Consider the following 20,840-nt stretch of genomic DNA (forward strand, 5'->3'; position numbering starts at 1 on the left):
GGACCCCTGGCTGTTTTGCATCTAATGAATACAAGTTTTTACTAGAAAGAATACAATTGTAGAGCTCTGTAACCGTGCCACCCCTCTGGACACGCCCCTGCTTTCACACCTGGTTCTGCAATACTTCATGAACATTTGATTTTGATTGTTTTAAAGCAATTAAAATATTTTTTTTAGTTAAAAGGTCTTTTGGTTGTATTGCCACTAAAATGTTTTATTAATTAAGCATAAAAATCATAAATAAAATCTGTGTCTATGTTATGTTGGCTTCGTGTGATGGTCATGACCAAGAAACGGGCAGAGCATGTACTGGTGGCACTAAAAGAGGAGGGTTTATTTCTTCCAACACCAAAGCAACACACAGGGACAAATAACAAAGTCATATCCAAACAGAAAATGTCCATACAAAACTGAGGACTTGGGGCAATGGAAAAATAATAAAAAATAACATGACTCCAAACAACAAATCTACCCCATTTTAAAGGATATTCATCCATAAATGAAAATTCTGTCAAAATGTACTCATCCTCATCCTACTCCCTCCAAAGAACAGAGCCCTTCAAGTGGGGACTTTGGAGGGAACAGGGCACTTGTGTGTCATAATGAAGCCATTTGGAACACACTTGGTGAAGGGAACAATTGGCCTTTATCACAGCCTGTGTGTCGTCACATCCGACTCTGATCAGTACTAATAAGTAGCGAATTTCCACCTGCATTTTGCATTTTGATCTCCGAGGAAGCTGTCCGACTATCTGGGACATCTGGAAAATTAATTGTCCAGAGAACCAAAGGTGAATGCTACCATGGGTCCTGTGTCTTGCCTACTGTAAAGCATCCCGAGAAAATCCATGTGGGGTTTCTTTTCATCCAAGGGAGTGGGCTCTCTCACAATTCTGCCCAAAATCACTGGAATAAAGATTGGTATCAAAACATCCTGCAAGAGCAACTTCTCCCAACGATCCAGGAGCAATTTGTGCAAATCCGTGCATTTGGTTCAGCTCAGAGATCAGTACATTGAAGGTGCCAGGCAACTCCCCAGATCTGAATCCCTATAGAGAACCTGTGGTAAATCCTCAAAAGGCGAGTGGACCAGCAGAAGCCCACTAATTTTGATCAACTCCGAGCACTAATAAGGCAAAAATGGATTGCCATCAGTCAGGATTTGTCCCAGAAGGTGATATCTAGCATGCCAGAGCGAATTGCAGGTTATGGTTATGAAAAAGTGTAAACACTTTACTATTACAACATGGGTTCACAGAGATCCGGCAAATTTCAAAACATTTCTAAATAGTTATGCCTCATTTAGTGAAATCTTGTGACTTCGGTAGTTTGATACAGTGGGGAGAACAAGTATTTGATACACTGCCGATTTTGCAGGTTTGCCCACTTACAAAGCATGTAGAAGTCTGTAATTTTTATCATAGGTACTCTTCAACTGTGAGTGACGGAATCTAAAATCCAGAAAATCACATTGTATGATTTTTAAGTAATTAATTTGCATTTTATTGCATGACATAAGTATTTGATACATCAGAAAGCAGAACTTTGTAATTGCAAACAAAGGTTTCTGTACCAAATATTGAGATCATACGTTTCCTGTAGTTCTTGACCAGGTTTGCACACACTGCAGCAGGGATTTTGTCCCACTCCTCCATACAGACCTTCTCCAGATCCTTCAGGTTTCGGGGCTGTCGCTGGGCAATACGGACTTTCAGCTCCTCCAAAGATTTACTATTGGGTTCAGGGCTGGAGACTGGCTAGGCCACTCCAGGACCTTGAGATGCTTCTCACGGAGCCACTCCTTAGTTGCCCTGGCTGTGTGTTTCGGGTCATTGTCATGCTGGAAGACCCAGCCACAACCCATCTTCAATGCTCTTACTGAGGGAAGGAGGTTGTTGGCCAAGATCTTGTAATACCTGGCCCCATCCATCCTCCCCTCAATACGGTGCAGTCGTCCTGTCCCCTTTGCAGAAAAGCATCCCCAAAGAATTATGTTTCCACCTCTTATGCTTCACGGTCGGGATGGTGTTCTTGGGGTTGTACTCGTCCTTCTTCTTCCTCCAAACACGGCGAGTGGAGTTTAGACCAAAAAGCTCTATTTTTTGTCTCAACAGACCACATGACCTCCCATTCTTCCTCTGGATCATCCAGATGGTTATTGGCAAACCTTGGACGGGCCTGGACATGTGCTGGCTTGAGCAGGGGGACCTTGTGTGCGCTGCAGGATTTGAATCCATGACGGCGTAGTGTGTTACTAATAGTTTTCTTTGAGACTGTGGTCCCAGCTCTCTTCAGGTCATTGACCAGGTCCTGCCATGTAGTTCTGGGCTGATCCCTCACCTTCCTCATGATCATTGATGCCCCACAAAGTGAGATCTTGCATGTGCCCCAGACCGAGGGAGATTGACCGTCATCTTGAACTTCTTTCATTTTCTAATAATTGCGCCAACAGTTGTTGCCTTCTCACCAAGCTGCTTGCCTATTGTCCTGTAGCCCATCCCAGTCTTGTGCAGGTCTGCAATTTTATCCCTGATGTCCTTACACAGCTCTCTGGTCTTGGCCATTGTGGAGAGGTTGGAGTCTGTTTGATTGAGTGTGTGGACAGGTGTCTTTTATACAGGTAACGAGTTCAAACAGGTAATGGGTGGAGAACAGGAGAGCTTCTTAAAGAAAAACTAAAAGGTCTGTGAGAGTCAGAATTCTTACTGGTTGGTAGGTGATCAAATACTTAATAATTAATTATTTAAAAATCATACAATGTGATTTTCTGGATTTTTGTTTTAGATTCCGTCTCTCACAGTTGAAGTGTACCTATGATAAAAAAAAATTACAGACCTCTACATGCTTTGAAAGTAGGAAAACCTGCAAAATCGGCAGTGTATCAAATACTTGTTCTCCCCACTGTATGCGTCCATAGGCAACAACTCTTAGATATTGTCCTTATAATGTTTTTTACAGCACTGCTCACTTTTCAAGTCAGTTAAATAAGGAGTTGCCTGAATGCAGCCTCGTCATCATTTAGACAGTGAATAAGAAAATGGGATGTCCACTTATTTGATTCTCAAATTGTATGTTTACCTTGTCAAACTAAATTGTTCATAAAGAATTATCAATAGGAGTGATGATTAAAGTAAAGCCTGAGCCTCTTTTAGAATTATCCTTATAAAATGGACTGAAGAATGGGAAGATTTTACTTTCAAAAGACTGACCAGTGAAGGAATAGATATGAGTCTTTGTTATCACATTATTAAATGAGACCAGACCTTCCTCATAATTCACAAATACCCCAACCTTCTGGAGCCTATCTGTCAGAGAGAGAGAGACACGGGGAATGTCCAGACTCACATACTTTGTCCCCCACCAACAGCACAAAGTCCAGGATCCATTCTCAGGGCTGAGTATGAAAGAATCTCTTCTGGAAATTGATTCCCTGACCACTCCCAAATACCAGCAACTCTTTGCTGTGACCTGGACCTCGTAGTAAAACTTTCCAGAGAAGAACCCTTCCTCTCCTAGTACAAAGTAATGGTTCATTTGCCATTTGTTTCCAACCCTCACTTTTTTACAGTTGTCGGACAGGATGAGATATGGATATGCTGTACTGGGATCCAGAGTCACATCCACTGTTGGAAAAAATAAGAATCATGGTTTATAATTATGTAAGTCACAAATACATCTTGGAAGTTTATCTTAGGCACGTTAATATTTTCACCCACCCCGAAACTTTTAAGCCAGTTACAGTGCATCCAAAATGCATACAGTGCATCCCAAATATTCCAAAATGGATTAAAATGTATTATTTTTCTTAAAATTCTACAAACAGTACCCTGCATAATGACAACTTGAAAGAAGTTTGTTTGAAATCTTTGCAAATTTATAAAAAATAAAATAAAAAACGAAAAATAAATCACATGTGCATAAGTATTCACAGCCTTTGCCATGACACTCAAAATTGAGCTGAGGTGCTCCTGTTCCCGCTGATCATCCTTGAGATGTTTCTACACTTTGATTGGAGTCCACCTGTGGTAAATTCAGTTGACTGGACAGGATTTGGAAAGGCACTTTTTTTTTTGGAAAGGCAGATTTCTTTGCAATTAAAAAAAAAAAAAAAAACGTTTGCAAAGATTTCAAACAAACTTATTTCACGTTGTCATTATGGGATATTGTTTGTAGAATCTTGAGGAAAATAATTAATTTGATACATTTTGGATTAAAGGGTTAGTTCACCCAAAAATGAAAATTCTGTCATTAATTACTCACCCTTATGTCGTTCGAGACCCGTAAGACCTCCGTTCATTTTCGGAACACAAATGAAGATATTTTTGTTGAAAGCTGATGGCTGAGAAAGGCTTCAGATAGGCCTCCATTGGCATTCAGTACACTTATACTCCCAAGACCGATAAAAGGCACTTAAAATGTCATTACAAAGTCCATCTCACCACAGTGACTCTACAATAATCTTACGATGCGACGACAATAGTTTTTGTGCGCAAAAAAAAAATCAAAATAACACCTTTATCCAGCTTGTTATTGCCTTCCGCGTGTGCCTCCACGACGCATGCGCGAGAATATGACGTAGCGCCGGGGCTCGGGATTCCATGAAATGCCCACTCTAACCCCATTTTGAGCACTACGCCGAGACCTAAAGCACGAATCGATCAATGTAGAATCCAACAGCTGAGATACGCGCGTCTTCCTCTGATTGTAAACAAATCACTTCTGGGTCATCTGTCCAAACGCCGGATCTGCGTCATATTCTCGCGCATGCGTCGTGGAGGCACACACGGAAGGCAGTAACAAGTTGGAAAAAGGTGTTATTTTGATTTTTTTTGCGCACAAAAACTATTGTCGTCGCATCGTAAGATTATTGTAGAGTCACTGTGGTGAGATGGACTTTGTAACGATGTTTTGAGTGCCTTTTATCCGTCTTGGGAGTATAAGTGTACTGAATGCCAATGGAGGCCTTTCTCAGCCATCAGCTTTCAACAAAAATATCTTCATTTGTGTTCCGAATATGAACGGAGGTCTTACGGGTCTCGAACGACGTGAGGGTGAGTAATTAATGACAGAATTTTCATTTTTGGGTGAACTAACCCTTTAAGGCTGTAAAATAACAAAATGTGGAAAAAGTGAAGCGCTGTGAATACTTTCTGGATGTACTTTATATTTTATTCTGTATAGTGTCAGTAGGAAATATCATTTCCAAACATTCCTTTTCCCATTAATTGCAATAATCCAGTGATATTTTGTATGCACAAGGAGTCTGATAACAGACAGTGTGATCCACACAGAGATCTGATTTTACCATCATCGAATCTGTCTGGGATGACATAAAGAAACAGGAAAAACCTGAGACGGATTAAATCCAGAAGAATTGCGACAACGTCTCAAAAATGGAAAAGATATAAATAGCAAAATATATAAATAAAAATAAAATAATTTTCTGTTGAAAATACTAATGTGCCTAAAACTTTTGCACAGTTATGTATGTATATACTCCCTAAAAAAATTGCCAGTCAATTACCTCTAAGTCAGGGGTAGGCAAGTTCGGTCCCAGAGAGCTGTTGTTCTGCAAAGTTTAGCTCCAACCCTACTCAAACACACCTGAACAAGCTCATCAAGGTCTTCAGGATTACTCGCAGTATATTTCCCGCTGTTCATATGGGAACCACCAGCAGTGTGTTAAAAGTAACACTGAAGCAGTGTTAGAGTTAATTAGATACTTAAAGTCCTCATGAAATCAAAATCGATCTTATTTAATTTGTTAGCCCACATAACAGGTCTTAGGGTGAACAACTAATCCGTGCAAGTTAATACACAGAAAAAAATTGTTTGCCGCGGTAATCTTTAATCAAAATCTGAAAAGTAACTTCCGGTCTTGAATGGCGTTCCCTTTCCGATGACGACTATGTGACGGCTTGGGTTTGAATACCCTTAACCACTCCCCTCCATCCGTTAGTCTGCTATGAGCGCGAGATGGAGAGGAGGAGCTCTGAAGTAAAACCCTGCCCTCTATTCAATATCCCGTTTCACTTGGAAATACGTCACAGCACTGAAATAAAGTCAGTTGCAACTTCCGGTTCACTGGGACTTTAAGTGATCATTTGAGTTGTTAAATGACATTAATCAATCATTTTTCTTGACGGTGAAAGATCTCTCACATGACCATCTTTGTTTTTGGTTTACTTTGCAAACTCGCATAAGAAGACAAGAGTCAAACTGCCCAACTAAACGAAACACTGATCACCATAATGGTGACCATCATTGAACATTTTCAATAAAACATCATAAAAACCTCTGTTAATTCTCTAAAAGAACTGTAGACAAATGACAGAAATAAAGTCAGTCTGGTTTGTCTTTTCAGTTGATTTCAGTTGTGTTTCTCTTTCCTTCAGTGATTCTGCTCGTTATCATCAGGTGTCTTCAATAATTAAACAATCATCACTCAATTAATCACTTAATTATTTAATTAACTCTAACACCGCTTCAGTGTTACTTTAACACCCTGCTGGTGGGTCACATATGAACACAGAGCGGTGTTAATTAATAACACCGGGGGAATTTAGTGTGCTAAGGCTACAAGCAGGTGAGGGTTTCTTTCAGGGTTGGAGCCAAACTCTGCAGGACAGCACTCTCTAGGACTGAACTTGCCTACCCCTGCTCCAAGTAGAGGAAAACAATTGTACCCTAAGGGTCAAGAATGTAGACAATGTCAAAACGATCTAAGTATAACTAAATATACGAAGTAGGGGAGAACCGGGGCGAAAGTAACACGGGACGAAAGTAACAACGCAATTTTCTCCGAGCCCTGAATACATTTGCATTTCAAGCTATGACAGCACGTTCAGCACACAACCCTTGACGGATCTGCCAAATATCATGTGATTCCACCATCGTTTTCCGCGGTTATGTCCGAAATGCAGTTTTCAAGTACGGCAAGTAAATTAATGAAGCTGTACTTTTTTTCTAATTACAAGTTGTGTTTCTTGTTTCATGTGTCACAGTAATGATCAATCTACGGGTTATTTAGTGCTGTTACACACCCTGAAGGTTTGTCTTTTCAGAGTTTTTCAGTATAAAAGTAAATCATGTTTAAATGTCAGGACTTCCTGTCGGGACGAAAGTAACACTTGTCACTTTTGTCCTGCTATTATATATATATATATATATATATATATATATATATATATATATATATAATGCTATTATGCTAATTTAATTTAATTACATTTTTATATTGTTCATACTGTTGAAGAAAAAACGTATCAAATAGATTGACATTGCAAATAAAAAATATTCTAAACAATTCAAGTTTGTACTGTCCTATTACATTTGAAACATTTGATGAACTTTAACATATAAAATGAAAATGTTATTTAATAATTTTCTTTGCAAAGATAAAGGACAAAATATGTTTGCAGTTACATATTAACAAGGTCATAGTCAGGTATGTTTAATAAAAACAAGAGTAGCACCAAAAAATCTAGCTTGTATTGTTGTGTTACTTTTGACCCACCTGTGTGTTACTTTCGTCCCACCTGATGGGGTCAAAAGTAACAATGTGCAGCTTATGTTCAAAGTGAAATTATACTGTAGTCGTTCTACATTTGTACAAAATACCACCTGCTATTGATAGACCACACTTGTGAGTTATTGGCCACAGCAAAAATATATCTCGGTCTAAAACATTATCTTTTAAAATTATGATTTTCTGAAAAATGGTACTTTCGTCCCTGCTCTCCCCTATAACTATGCCTACTCGCTTTGTATTGTTACAATGTCGGTAGTATATGTAACTGAACAATGTTTACTCGTGTTTCGTGTTACCTGGACTGAAAAATTAATGTTAATTTGCAAACGTTTATTTTTTTAAATAATTTATTCATTTAAATTTTACATTTTTATTATTTAAATAATTCGCTTTTCATCACAAATCCCCTGCAGTAATACCCATGTGGGAAACCAAAATGTAATGCATTGATGTAAGCTATATTTGCTTTCTCTTTATTATTTAGCTTATATTAATAGTGTGCACAATGATCCTATTCAAATCTATATTATTAATTAGTCATTTAAAAGTAATCAGAATACTTTACCTAAAATGAGTAATCAAATACTAATAGACTGTTACTGACTTCAATTTTCATCATGTAACTTGTAATCATTAACATAAAATAATTTGTAAGTAATTACCCAGCACTATTTATGTCTATTCATGTATAAAGATTAGTCTCATGTCTAAATAATCATTAATTGTACACTAACTGATCTTATAGGAATGACCTTGCTTTGAGCATCATAAATCAATATAATATTAAATATAATCAATATAAAGAACTGGATTAATTGCTCAGTACTTATTCAACATTTAGTTGTCTAACTCACCTGCATGTTTTTTGTTCTCTTTGATCACTGAAAAAAAGAAAATCAGCATCAGATGCATGCGTCATTAAATTGATTACCTATAATACCCACTGCGGCGTGCATCTTATGGTAACATCCCACATTTTCTAGTGAAGATGATGATAAACAGTAAATACTTAAATGAAAATGTATCTGTAATCACAATAAATGGAACCTTTCTGTATTTTCAGTTTATTAATTTCATATACAGTGAGGAAAATAAGTATTTGAACACCCTGCTGTTTTGCAAGTTCTCCCACTTCGAAATCATGGAGGGGTCTGAAATTGTCATCGTAGGTGCATGTGCGGGTGCATGTGCAAAATCCAGAAATCACAATGTATGAATTTTTAACTATTTATTTGTATGATACAGCTGCAAATAAGTATTTGAACACCTGAGAAAATCAATGTTAAAGAGCACCTATCATGGAATTTTGACATTTACCTTTCATGTAGTGTGTAACATAGATCTAATCAGGGCCGGCCCTGGATCTAAGTGAACAAAAACATCCTGCAAAGTTTGAAATATGATAGTGCACCGTATATATAGTTATTTTCTTTCAAAAGTAAGAGTCGACTCTGAGTCATTTTTAAGAATCATTAGAAGACCAACGATTTTTCTCTGACTAGATGACGTCAACTTGTCAAGTTATTTGAATACGATACGCCCACTTATTGTGCTCCAAGACGCCAGTGAAAACTAGAAAACATCATGGCGACGAGATGCTGTGTTCTGAAGTGCGACTCAAAAGCAAACTTTTTTCATCTGCCCAAGGATGAGCATTTGAAGACTAAATGGCTTGAAGACAAACCATACATCGTCGCGATTGTGTGTTTATTAGTCTTCAAAATGTCTCTATTTGCATTTTTCGCGATCTCAGGAAGCTTTTATTGTGGACTTCTATTATGGCACATGGTATCTTCTTCGTCTGTCTGTACCATATATGGACTACATGTGCACAGAGCGCCCTCCGGCTGCCAGTATGAATTGAAAACAACACATAAGAGACTCAATCGCACATGATTAGGCTACATCTGCGAATTTTGAGGAAGTATTGAATAAAAAATACTCCTCTGTTTAGAAATTTGACACAGACATATGAGAATCTATCAATATTTCTCCTCATCTGCACACTTTTGAACTAAAAGCCCTGAGGGATGTTGATTTGTCGCGAGTCTTCATGAGGAGAATAGAGGAGTTTTTTTTACAGAGATCAGCTGAGGCTCATATTACAATCAAACGGTACCGACGCGGTTTTCATATTCATAACTCCTGACACATATTAACAAATTACTGTCACTATAAGACTTTGAGAATAAAACAGAGGTAAAAAATGGAAGCTTGACTCTTAGATCTTTTAAATGATGTATAGATTGACATGGTAATTACTTACATCTGACAGTCATTTGAGCTAATTTAAACAAATAAAGCTTGAGGACGAATGCGCCCTCAATCCAGTTAAGAGGTTAAACCGAAAACCATTTATGGTGATGGGCGTTCCGTTTCCGAAAATATCTGCACAGACTATACCAATCACAACTGACTGGGTCATCGGACCAATCACCGCAGATTAGCGTCACGTAAAGGCGGGGTTTTGAAAAGTGAATCACTAAAGGAATCATTTGAGAATCGCTGTCAAAACAGGTAAAAATAAATGCATATTATAAGAAAACGAAAGTCTTTTTTGTCATTGCATGCATGCAAAACTGTTGTTGGGGACTTCTAAAACAATATTTGGAACATTTTAAATGCCATAATAGGTGCTCTTTAATATTTGGTACAGTAGCCTTTGTTTGCAATTACAGAGGTCAAACGTTTCCTGTAGTTTTTCACCAGGTTTGCACACACTGCAGGAGGGATTTTGGCCCACTCCTCCACACAGATCTTCTCTAGATCAGTCAAGTTTCTGGCCTGTCACTGAGAAACAGAGTTAGAGCTCCCTCCAAAGATTCTCTATTGGGTTTAGGTCTGGAGACTGGCTAGGCCACGCCAGAACCTTGATATGCTTCTTACAGAGCCACTCCTTGGTTATCCTGACTGTGTGCTCCGGGTCATTGTCATGTTGGAAGACCCAGCCTCAACCCATCTTCAATGCTCTAACTGAGGGAAGGAGGTTGTTCCCCAAAATCTCGCAATACATGGCCCCGGTCATCCTCTCGCCCTGTCCCATGTGCAGAAAAACACCCCCAAAGCATGATGCTACCACCCCCATGCTTCACAGTAGGGATGGTGTTCTTGGGATGGTACTCATCATTCTTCTTCCTCCAAACACGTTAAGTGGAATTATGACCAAAAAGTTCTATTTTGGTCTCATCTGACCACATGATTTTCTCCCATGACTCCTCTGGATCATCCAAACGGTCATTGGCAAACTTAAGACGGGTCTGGACATGTGCTGGTGTAAGCAGGGGAACCTTCCGTGCCATGCATGATTTCAAACCATGACGTCTTAGTGTATTACCAACAGTAACCTTGGAAACGGTGGTCCCAGCTCTTTTCAGGTCATTGACCAGCTCCTCCTGTGTAGTTCTGGGCTGATTTCTCACCTTTCTTAGGATCATTGAGACCCCACGAGGTGAGATCTTGCATGGAGCCCCAGTCCGAGGGAGATTGACAGTCATGTTTAGCTTCTTCCATTTTCTAATGATTGCTCCAACAGTGGACCTTTTTTCACCAAGCTGCTTGGCAATTTCCCCGTAGCCCTTTCCAGCCTTGTGGAGGTGTACAATTTTGTCTCTAGTGTCTTTGGACAGCTCTTTGGTCTTGGCCATGTTAGTAGTTGGATTCTTACTGATTGTATGGGGTGGACAGGTGTCTTTTATGCAGCTAATGACCTCAAACAGGTGCATCTAATTTAGGATAATAAATGGAGTGGAGGTGGACATTTTAAAGGCAGACTAACAGGTCTTTGAGGGTCAGAATTCTAGCTGATAGACAGGTGTTCAAATACTTATTTGCAGCTGTATCATACAAACCATATATTGTGATTTCTGGATTATTTTTTTTTGATTATGTCTCTCACAGTGGACATGCACCTACGATGACAATTTCAGACCCCTCCATGATTTCTAAGTGGGAGAACTTGCAAAAGAGCAGGGTGTTCAAATACTTATTTTCCTCACTGTATATATATATATATATATATATATATATATATATATATATATATATATATATATATATATATATATATATATATATATATATATATATATATATATATATATATATATATGTATATATGTGTGTGTGTGTGTAATAAAGATATTCCAAAGTCACCTTCTTGTATCTGTTTCCTGTGATCCTTTGAGAACAAATACTGACCTGCAACATTTTTAAAACATACGAGTTGTAAAACATTCAGATGTATCTCCATATATTTGCAGATGTCATCAAGTGAAATAAGACACAGTGGAACCCATAATGCAACATGCAGACTATTTTGTACCTTCATTTAATTTACCATAAAAACTGGTTAAGAAATGCATCTAAGGCACTTTGTGTTTGACTTCATGTTACAGCACAGCATGAAAAAGGTTATGGGTAATGAACGACATTTTCATAAACGACCTGAAAACCTGTCAGTATTTACAAACACACTGCACATTTTAAACTATACCTGTAAAATACAGAGATAATTACCTGTAATTCTAGATAGAAGAATAATAATCACAACTCCTGAAGTACAACTTAACACAATCAAAACTGAGATCCGGAGGACAGCAGTCTTTTGAGAATTAAGAACATTACCTGGCAAAAAGAAAAGGAGAAATTAGACAAACCCAATTGCTTAGTCAGTTGTATTGTATCTGTATGGATTTAGAATACGAATTGAAATATTATAAAATGCAATTTTATCATCATTAACATTACCAAGGCCAAATTGCATTTATGTAGCACATTAAATACTGTATACCTGTTAGTCATCTATTCTTCTAAAAGAAAGAAAAAAACGTGTTTGATCTTACTTGAAACAATAATTTCTGTTTCCAGCACATGATGTCTCTGAATGAGACGGCAATGATACTTGATGTCGCTGTTCTTTATGGTGGCTCTGCGTTTCACATCGAAGCCTTCTGCGGATCTTTGTGTTTCTGGATCATCGGAACTCAAACTGACCCCATCACTGTCCAACCACAAAACCTCAGGTTCGGGATACCAACCTTTACATTCGCATACTAGATTAAGGCCTGCTGCATTATAGTCCTCCATTACAATCACAGGAGGAGTTCCCAAAGCTGGGGAAAAAAGAAAATGTGAAAAAGTGACAAATGTGATTACATTTCTGGGAAAACATCCATTTACAAACCAGCTTTTCAGTCCGCTTACCTTCAACTTTGACATGGACTGTAATGTCATCATACCAGGATTTGGACTCAATGAAACACTTGTAAAATCCCTCATCAGAGACTCTGACTTTTGAGAGTTTCAGAGAAGCATTTCCTTTCTCTAGTTCTTGTTCAAACAGCGCTGTCCTCCCTCTATAGGACTGAATCTGCTTTGTGTTTCTGTCTTCACGATCTTTGTAGAGATGCACGAGTGAATTGTCCAGATCCAGTCGAAACCACTCCACTCTCATGTCCACAGCACTGATGTTGGGTTTGATATAGCAGGGCAGGATCAGGTCTTCACCAGCAGCAACAAAGAGAGGCGCCACTGGGCCAAACACCTTCAGCTCTACGAGAGAAAATGGAAGGGTTTTTTAAATAACAACCTTTGTTTGCTTGCAGATGCACATGAACTTTAATGACATCCCATTCTTAATCTGTAGGGTTTAATATGGAGTTTGCCCATCCTTTGCAGCTATATCAGCTTCAACTCTTCTGTGAAGGCTTTCCACAAGGTTTAGGAGTGTGTTTATGGGAATTTTTGACCATTCTTCTAGAAGTGCATTTGTGAGGTCAGGCACTGATGTTGGACGAGAAGGCCTGGCTCACAGTCTCCGCTCTAATTCATCCCAAAGGTGTTCAATCGGGTTGAGGTCAGGACTCTGTGCAGGCCAGTCCAGTTCCTCCACACCAAACTCGCTCATCCATGTCTTTATGGACCTTGCTTTGTGCACTGGAGCGCAGTCATGATGGAACAGGAAGGGGTCATCCCCAAACTGTTCCCACAAAGTTCAGCATGAAATGCATGGAGCATGAAATTGTCCAAAATGTCTTGGTATGCTGAAGCATTGAGAGTTCCTTTCACTGGAACTAAGGGGCCAAGCCCAAGCCCTGAAAAACAACCCCCCCACACCATAATCCCCCCTCCACCAAACTTTACACTTGGCACAATGCAGTCAGGCAAGTCCTGTTCTTCTGACATCCGCCAAACCCAGACTCGTCCATCGGATTGCCATCGGACAGAGAAGCGTGATTGGTCACTCCAGAGAACAGTCTCCACTGCTCTAGAGTTCAGTGGCGGCGCGCTTTACCCCACTGCATCCCACGCTTTGCATTGCACTTGGTGATGTAAGGCTTGGATGAGCTGCTCGGCCTTGGAAACCCATTCCATGAAGCTCTACACACTGTTCTTGAGCTCATCTGAAGGCCACACGAAGTTTGGAGGTCAGTAGCTTTTGACATTTTGCAGCGAGTAGGCGACTTCTGTGCACCGTGGACCTCAGCATGCGCTGACCCCGCTCTGTGATTTTATGTGGCCTACCACTTTGTGGCTGAGTTGCTGTTGTTCCCAATTGCTTCCACTTTGGTATAATACCACTAACAGTTGACATAGAATATTTAGTAATTAGGAAATTTCACAAATGGACTTGTACAACGCTTGAGTTCACTGAGCTCCTGAGAGCGACCCATTCTTTCACAAATGTTTGTATGGATTTGATGCATGCCTAGTGCTTTATTATATACACCTGTGGCCATGGATGGAAGTGAATGGAAAACCTGAATTCAATGATTAGGAGGGGTGTCTCAAAACCTTTGGCAATATAGTGTATTTGTTGGTAAACCATAACATTATAAAAAGCTACATTTATAATTGAGAACAGTTAAATGTGAATGCCTGCTTATAACACTGAAACTCTCTCATACACTGATCACACACACACACATGTTGGCACACCTATCATTATGAGGACATTCGATGGCCATAATGGTTTTTATACTGAGGTAATGGAATTTTCTAAACATACCTCTACTGTTCACAGAAAACATTTAGCATTTTTACATTACACACACACACACACACACACACACACACACACACACACACACACACACACACACACACACACATGTAGTGTTTTCATCTTTTATGGGGACTTTCCATAGGCGTAATGGTTTTTATACCGTACATACCGTATATTCTATCCCCCTACACTGCCCCTAAACCTAACCCTCACAGGAGACATTCTGCAATTTTACATTTTCAAAAAACATCACATAGTCTGATTTATAAGATGTTTTCCTCATGGGGACCTAAAAATGTCCCCACAAGGATGAGGATTTCGGATATTGCTATCTTTGTGGGGACATTTTGTCCCCATAACGTGACCACACACACACACACACACACACACACACACACACACACACACACACACACACACACACACACACACACACACACACACACACACACACACACACACACACACACACGTCTGGTTTACTACCTTTATGGGAACTCTCCATAGGCGTAATGGTTTTTATACTGTACAAACTGTATATTCAATCCCCTTACACTAACCCTGCCCCTAAACCTAATTTAGGTCCCCACGGTGACACAAATCACCACGAGTCTGCATGCATTCAGGATAAAGTCTAAACTGGGATAGAAAAACATGAACACACACACACTTTTCCACTCCAAGCACTGGCCATTTCATGTCCCAAACTACAAAGGCTTTCTAGAGACATTTCAACTTTAACTTATCCAAAGCTAAATCCTCAGAAGACACAGAACAAAACATTTCCTACATTGTGAAATGCTCTCTCACACACACATTTACGCACACCCACACAAATACCTGATTTGGACTCTGTGATGCTGCGAAAAATCAGCAGAATGACACTGACAAACTTCATCCTCGAAAAACTCAATCGTAATCTATTGTAATTTCACAAAACATATTCCTGAGACATTCTTAAAAGTACATTTCTTTAACAGCCACGTGTCTGTTACTTTCACTTTCATTTCAAATAAAGAGATCACATGACACAGGCATAGGCACAAAAACAAAAAAATAAAGCCCACATGTGGCAAGCATTCAAATTATAATCAAAATTAAAGGAATGTCTTTGAATCAATGTCCCAATTTTTTATGACATGAAGTTCTTTATTTTTTTTATACACTCAACCTAATAAATACAAGCATGGGAGTTACATTATACATAAAACGCGTACAGATCGCATAACCCTTGCATTCCTGTCAAAGTGTCAAGAAAAAGTGAGTAAAATATAACGTGAATATGGGTAAAGTAGAACAGTTGAGCTTGATCGCCATTAAAGGAATAGTTCATCCTAAAATGAGAATTTCCTGATATTTTACTCACCCCAATGCCATCCAAGATGTTCATGTCTTTCTTTCTTCAGTCGAAAAGAAATTAAATATTTTGAAGAAAACGTACCAGGATTTTTCATCATATAATGCTTTTCAATTGGTCCAAATCAAGGTCCAAATCAATGCAGTTTCAAAGCGCTTCGATGGGCTTCAGAGGCTCTGCGTGATCCCATGGGGCCTTATCTAGCAAAACAATCGGTCATTTAAAAAAAAAAAAAAAAAATGAATATGAATATACTTTTTAACCTAAATTGTTCATCTTGTGCAGCTCTGTGAGGTGCTAAGGATGACGTAATCACGTCGGAACGGTCACTTGGCCCTTTTCTCGAGGGAAGAGGAAGAAGCGGTGCACTGCGAAGAAGAGGAAGCAAGACCTCAGGGAGGTGATCAGTCAGAGGCACTGAGGAGCAGTCCTGTCTATATTATGCAAACAGTAGGATAGTTGTGGATGGTTGTTATAATCTACATGAAGCTCAGTGATTGAGGGTTGCGTTAGACAGAATGCTTTGCATCCCATGCTCCTGTTTACTGCTCTCTCCAATTTTTCAGATTGGAGTTTTAAGTAGGGTTAAACGCTTCCCCCTAGAAGCCTCTTCTAGTACGATCCATGAATAGTAGGAATGACAGTAGAGGTAGATGGCCTGAAAAATGGCATCCCTCTTATTCCGGCTTTAGTGGCACTCAGTCTTTATTTCTGCCCTCCCCAACTACTTATTAGGGTTTCAAGTAGGGCTTAAAGGGTTAATTCACCCAAAAGTGAAAATTATCCCATAATTTACGGTGTATATGCCTTTCTTCTTCAAGCCAAACACAACCAGAGTTATATAAAAAAAATATCCTGTCTCTTCTATAATGGGAGTTAGTAGAGCCTGTGTTTTTGAAGCCCAAAAGCGCATCCACCCATCATAAAAAGCCCAGGTTCCACCGAAATTACCCGGAACAATTTGTACCAGGGACTTTTTTAACAGGAACTTTTTTCCCCCCAGACCTGCTACTGTCTGCGCTTCCACTTCCACTGTCTCAACCAATCAGCATGTTCAGCGCCCAAGTCCCACCCCCAAAAGTTCTGGAACTTTGGAAAAGTATACCTCTCGAACAGGGCCGTTTGGAGGGGCAAATATTTACCCAGAAACTTTATTTAGACCCCGGTTCCTGCGGTCGAAACACACCGAGTACCACCCCAAAGTTCCTAGATCCTGGGTAAAGTTCCTGGGGTGGAAACGCGGCTAAAGTAATCCAATACGGCTCCAGAGGTTAAATAAAGGCCTCTGAAGTGAAGCAATATGTTTGTATAAGAAAAATATCCATAATTATAACTTCATAAACTGTAATCACTGGCTTCTGGTAACGGCTGTAACACTAGTCTAGTTTCGGTGGAAGAGTGACCTCTGACCCTAAACATGATGTATTGACGAATGCGGAAGCACAGAGGATAGAGCAAATGAAACACCGTTCTTGAACTAGAAGTCTAAAACGAGAATTTTAGAGGAATAGCGGAGGATTTTGATCTAGACGTTACCGGAAGCCAGTGATTATAGTTTATAAAGTTATAAATATGAATATTTTTCTCACAAAAACGCATTGCTTTGCTTCGGAAGGCCCCTGGAGCCGCATGGAGTGCTTTTCCCCAAAGCGTCAGTGACTGAATTGCTGTGGGAGTGGGAAACTGTAAAACTATTAGTGCTTTCTGCACTACTCTCAGTGATGTCCCTCTTGAAAGCAAGTCATCCCAACTGGAAAAAAAATAACACTATAAGTCTCTATATGCCTACTGACTAATGTTATTTGGAGATTTTCATCTTTAAATGAATTTAGTGTTTCTCGATGCAATATAATGTAATAAGGACATATCACACATAATTCGGCCAATTATGCCTAAATATCTATTCTAAAAGAAAATTAAACCCTGCTGGTAATTAGGTAATTGTGTACTATGGTCGTTTATATTTTTAGATCAAAATATAAATAGTAAATATTCCATTGTATCATAGTAGATGTTTGATCAATTTTGGTTGTAAATGAAGGACTTGAGACATTCCAGTGATGGATATGAGGGAAAAGATAATAAACATTATTTAAAAATGATCTGAGAATGAACTGCATTAAGGTGCTTGCTCTTTATAAAGAGGCTTCCATGTTATCTGAGGTATAATCAGATAAGAGATGTCCATTTCTTGGATGTTTAAGAGGAGTGATGATCAATGGGAGTGAGTTTTTACCCCCATAATTGTAGCAGGGGCTAACTAATGGATAAAGTTTTCCACTGAAAGACTGGCCTGTGAAAGAGTGAATATGAAACATGGCCTCCACATCATAGAATGATATCAGACATTCCTCATAATCTACAAACACTCCAATCTTGCAGGGTTTTTCTCTTAAAGAGAGGGAAATAGGAGGACTGTTTTGAGCCTTAAAATCAATCCCTGAATAGCTACGGATAGTCCAGCATCCATTTCCAGGGCACAATGTTACTGTACCCTTTCTCTCAGTTGACTCTCTGGCCACTCCTATATACCAATCACGCTTTCCTTTGACCTGCACCTCATAATAAAATCTCCCTGAAGAAAAGCCCTCTTTTCCCAGTACACGATAATGAATACTAAACCTCTCTTCTTTATCTGGGAGACTCTGGCATATGTCACCACAACTAACTCGTTTTCCATCATCAGACAGGATAAGATATGGATGTGCTGTATCAGGATCCAGAATCACATCCACTGTCGAAAAGAATGAGAGTTGTTGCTGTTAAAATGGAAAATACAGATTATATTTCCACTTCATATATGATCTTGCATTTTCATCTCTGGATGACTTCTATTTAAGGTAACATTGTGATTAATGTATTCTTTGTCAGATCATTATGTGTATAATGGGTACTTTGGAATACTAAATACATACCTGCATGTTTTCTTCTTTCTTTTATCTCTAAAACAGACATGAATGCAAAGTTACACGGAGCATAAACATTTCCTTAATATAGTTCACATTGTATAAAAATGTGTCATTATATAAAGTCATTATATCATATGGAACATTCCTACTCTTAGATATTACTAATAATTATAATACTAGATATAACTTTGCCAAAGTGTTTTAGGGTTATTCTATATGCTTTAAAATGTGTAATATACATTAGTTCTGAATTATGAATTAACAAATTGAATTAACACAAATGTACCTTGTTCTAGTCTCTTTCTTTGCTGCTGAGAAAAAACATACTGACCTGCAAAATAGTTTGAATATGGACAAGACAAAAGCATTGGAATCGTATTATTGTGTATATTCATTTTTATTCATGTAGTCAAATACTGAGCCAATATGATGTACAGCAGGGGCCGTGTTCACAAAACATTTGATCTTAGCACTAAATCGCAGTAGAAGTTCTTAGGAAGGAGTTTCCTCTTAAAACTATTCACAAAACAGCAGAGATCACCGTTTACTAAGGAATAGAGAGAAGTCTTAAGCTAAGAGAAAGGGCGGGGTTGACCTCGTTGCTATGGATGATGTCAACACGCTTACTAACTATGCCCACAGTGATTGGCTGATGGGGAGGAGTCTCTGTCAGTTACTTAATCATAGAAATATTGTAGAACAGGTATCATGTTGCCATTTTTAAATAAAGATTTTAAAATGTTGGCTGTGTCACTAAGTACAGTCAAACCAAAATGTATTCAGACACCTTCAACATTTTATCACATTAGTTTATTCAGTGGCGTAACTTTGCTTTGAAAAGTGGTGGGGACACCGCACAACTCGTTTTGCTGTGTTAGTTTAATAACCGACTTTACTTGGGGACTGAGTTCAGAGTTGGAAATGCACTTAATTTTCACGTTGATGTACACATGCATTACAATCACAAATTGTTCTATAAACATCCAATAAGCAAAACGTAACATTCTCAACACATCTAGGGTAACGTTAGCCTAATATCAAACAAAATACACAAGATAAATATTGCGAACTTACCATTTTATAGTCAACTCAGCTGCAGACTGCAGCGTAGCCTACTCATTAATTGCACAATTCTTGTGCGTGAGTAGCCGCGTTTCCATTACCCTTATAATTGCGCAAATTGAAATTGCGAATTAAAAATACGGCCAATGGAAACGCGGCAATTTCGCAAAAACTCCCATATATCGCAAAAAAGTTTTTACGCTCGCATGAGGTGGTTTTTCAGGCAATTCGAAAAAGGAAATTTTTCGCAAAACTGCAATGGAAACAGTTTTTTCGCATTACCAGGTCACCTGGTACGGTCACGCATTGCTCCCACATAGGGCCTACATTTAATTTTTTCCCACTCAAGTATGTCGTAATAACAAGATCTTATGTCGTTAAACGACATATATTTTCACCGGACAGTGACGTAACTTTAACCTAGTAATGACAGACCCCGGTGCAGCCACAAATCTATAGGCCTATAGACATATATTCAAGAAATGTATTAAAACAGAAAGACGCTAGTTTCAGCCTTACTCAATGGCCGCGGAAACAGCCCAGTTATGCACGTCAACCCATTCCCGACGATCTTGGTTTGCTTCTTATTTATTAAATATACAGCCAAATAGGTGATTAAATATTGATCAAAATTGAAATACAATTTATGCAAAACAAAATTAGTTTTAAAGAAAGACTTTCTAGAAAACAATCAATCAGCAATTGGGTTGTTTTAACCCAGCGGTTGGGTTAAATGTTTGCTTAAAACAACCCAATTGCTGGGTTAAAACAACCTAATCGCTGGGTTAAAACAACCCAATTGCTGGGTTAGTCCATTTTCAACCTAACTTTGGTTATTTTTAACCCAGCATTTTTTAGAGTGTAAGGTGCTTTCCTTGCCATCAGTGCTTGGATAACACGCACGTTTCTTTCCATTCAAAATAATGGCATGCGGTGGCTGGGATATACATAAACCTAACAACATACGTGGCATAATTT

The 20,840-nt window shown here is 38.8% G+C and overlaps 2 protein-coding genes across 2 annotated transcripts in view; both read right to left on the reverse strand.

The window, feature by feature from the left end:
* Positions 1–306: 306 nt before the first annotated feature.
* Positions 307–20,840, reverse strand: part of LOC307122799 (butyrophilin-like protein 2) — a 40,570-nt gene continuing 20,036 nt past the window's right edge. Inside the window, exons 4-9 of the mRNA XM_079811018.1 lie at positions 12,734–13,081; positions 12,373–12,642; positions 12,047–12,154; positions 11,684–11,728; positions 8,386–8,412; positions 307–3,623 (exon numbers count right to left, since the gene is read on the reverse strand). Coding sequence (XP_079667144.1) covers positions 3,097–3,623; positions 8,386–8,412; positions 11,684–11,728; positions 12,047–12,154; positions 12,373–12,642; positions 12,734–13,081 — 1,325 coding nt within the window. The 3' untranslated portion in view covers positions 307–3,096. The remainder of the gene's footprint in view (positions 3,624–8,385; positions 8,413–11,683; positions 11,729–12,046; positions 12,155–12,372; positions 12,643–12,733; positions 13,082–20,840) is intronic.
* Positions 15,665–20,356, reverse strand: LOC307122800 (erythroid membrane-associated protein-like). Its single transcript, XM_079811019.1, has 3 exons — positions 19,087–20,356; positions 18,807–18,833; positions 15,665–18,625 (listed from the first exon to the last, which is right to left on the reverse strand). The coding sequence occupies exons 1-3, from the start codon at positions 19,193–19,195 to the stop codon at positions 18,027–18,029; spliced, it is 735 nt and encodes a 244-aa protein (XP_079667145.1). The 5' UTR covers positions 19,196–20,356; the 3' UTR covers positions 15,665–18,026.

Source organism: Gobio gobio (assembly GCF_949357685.1).
Source record: "Gobio gobio genome assembly, chromosome: 2".
Classification (NCBI taxonomy): Eukaryota; Metazoa; Chordata; class Actinopteri; order Cypriniformes; family Gobionidae; genus Gobio; species Gobio gobio.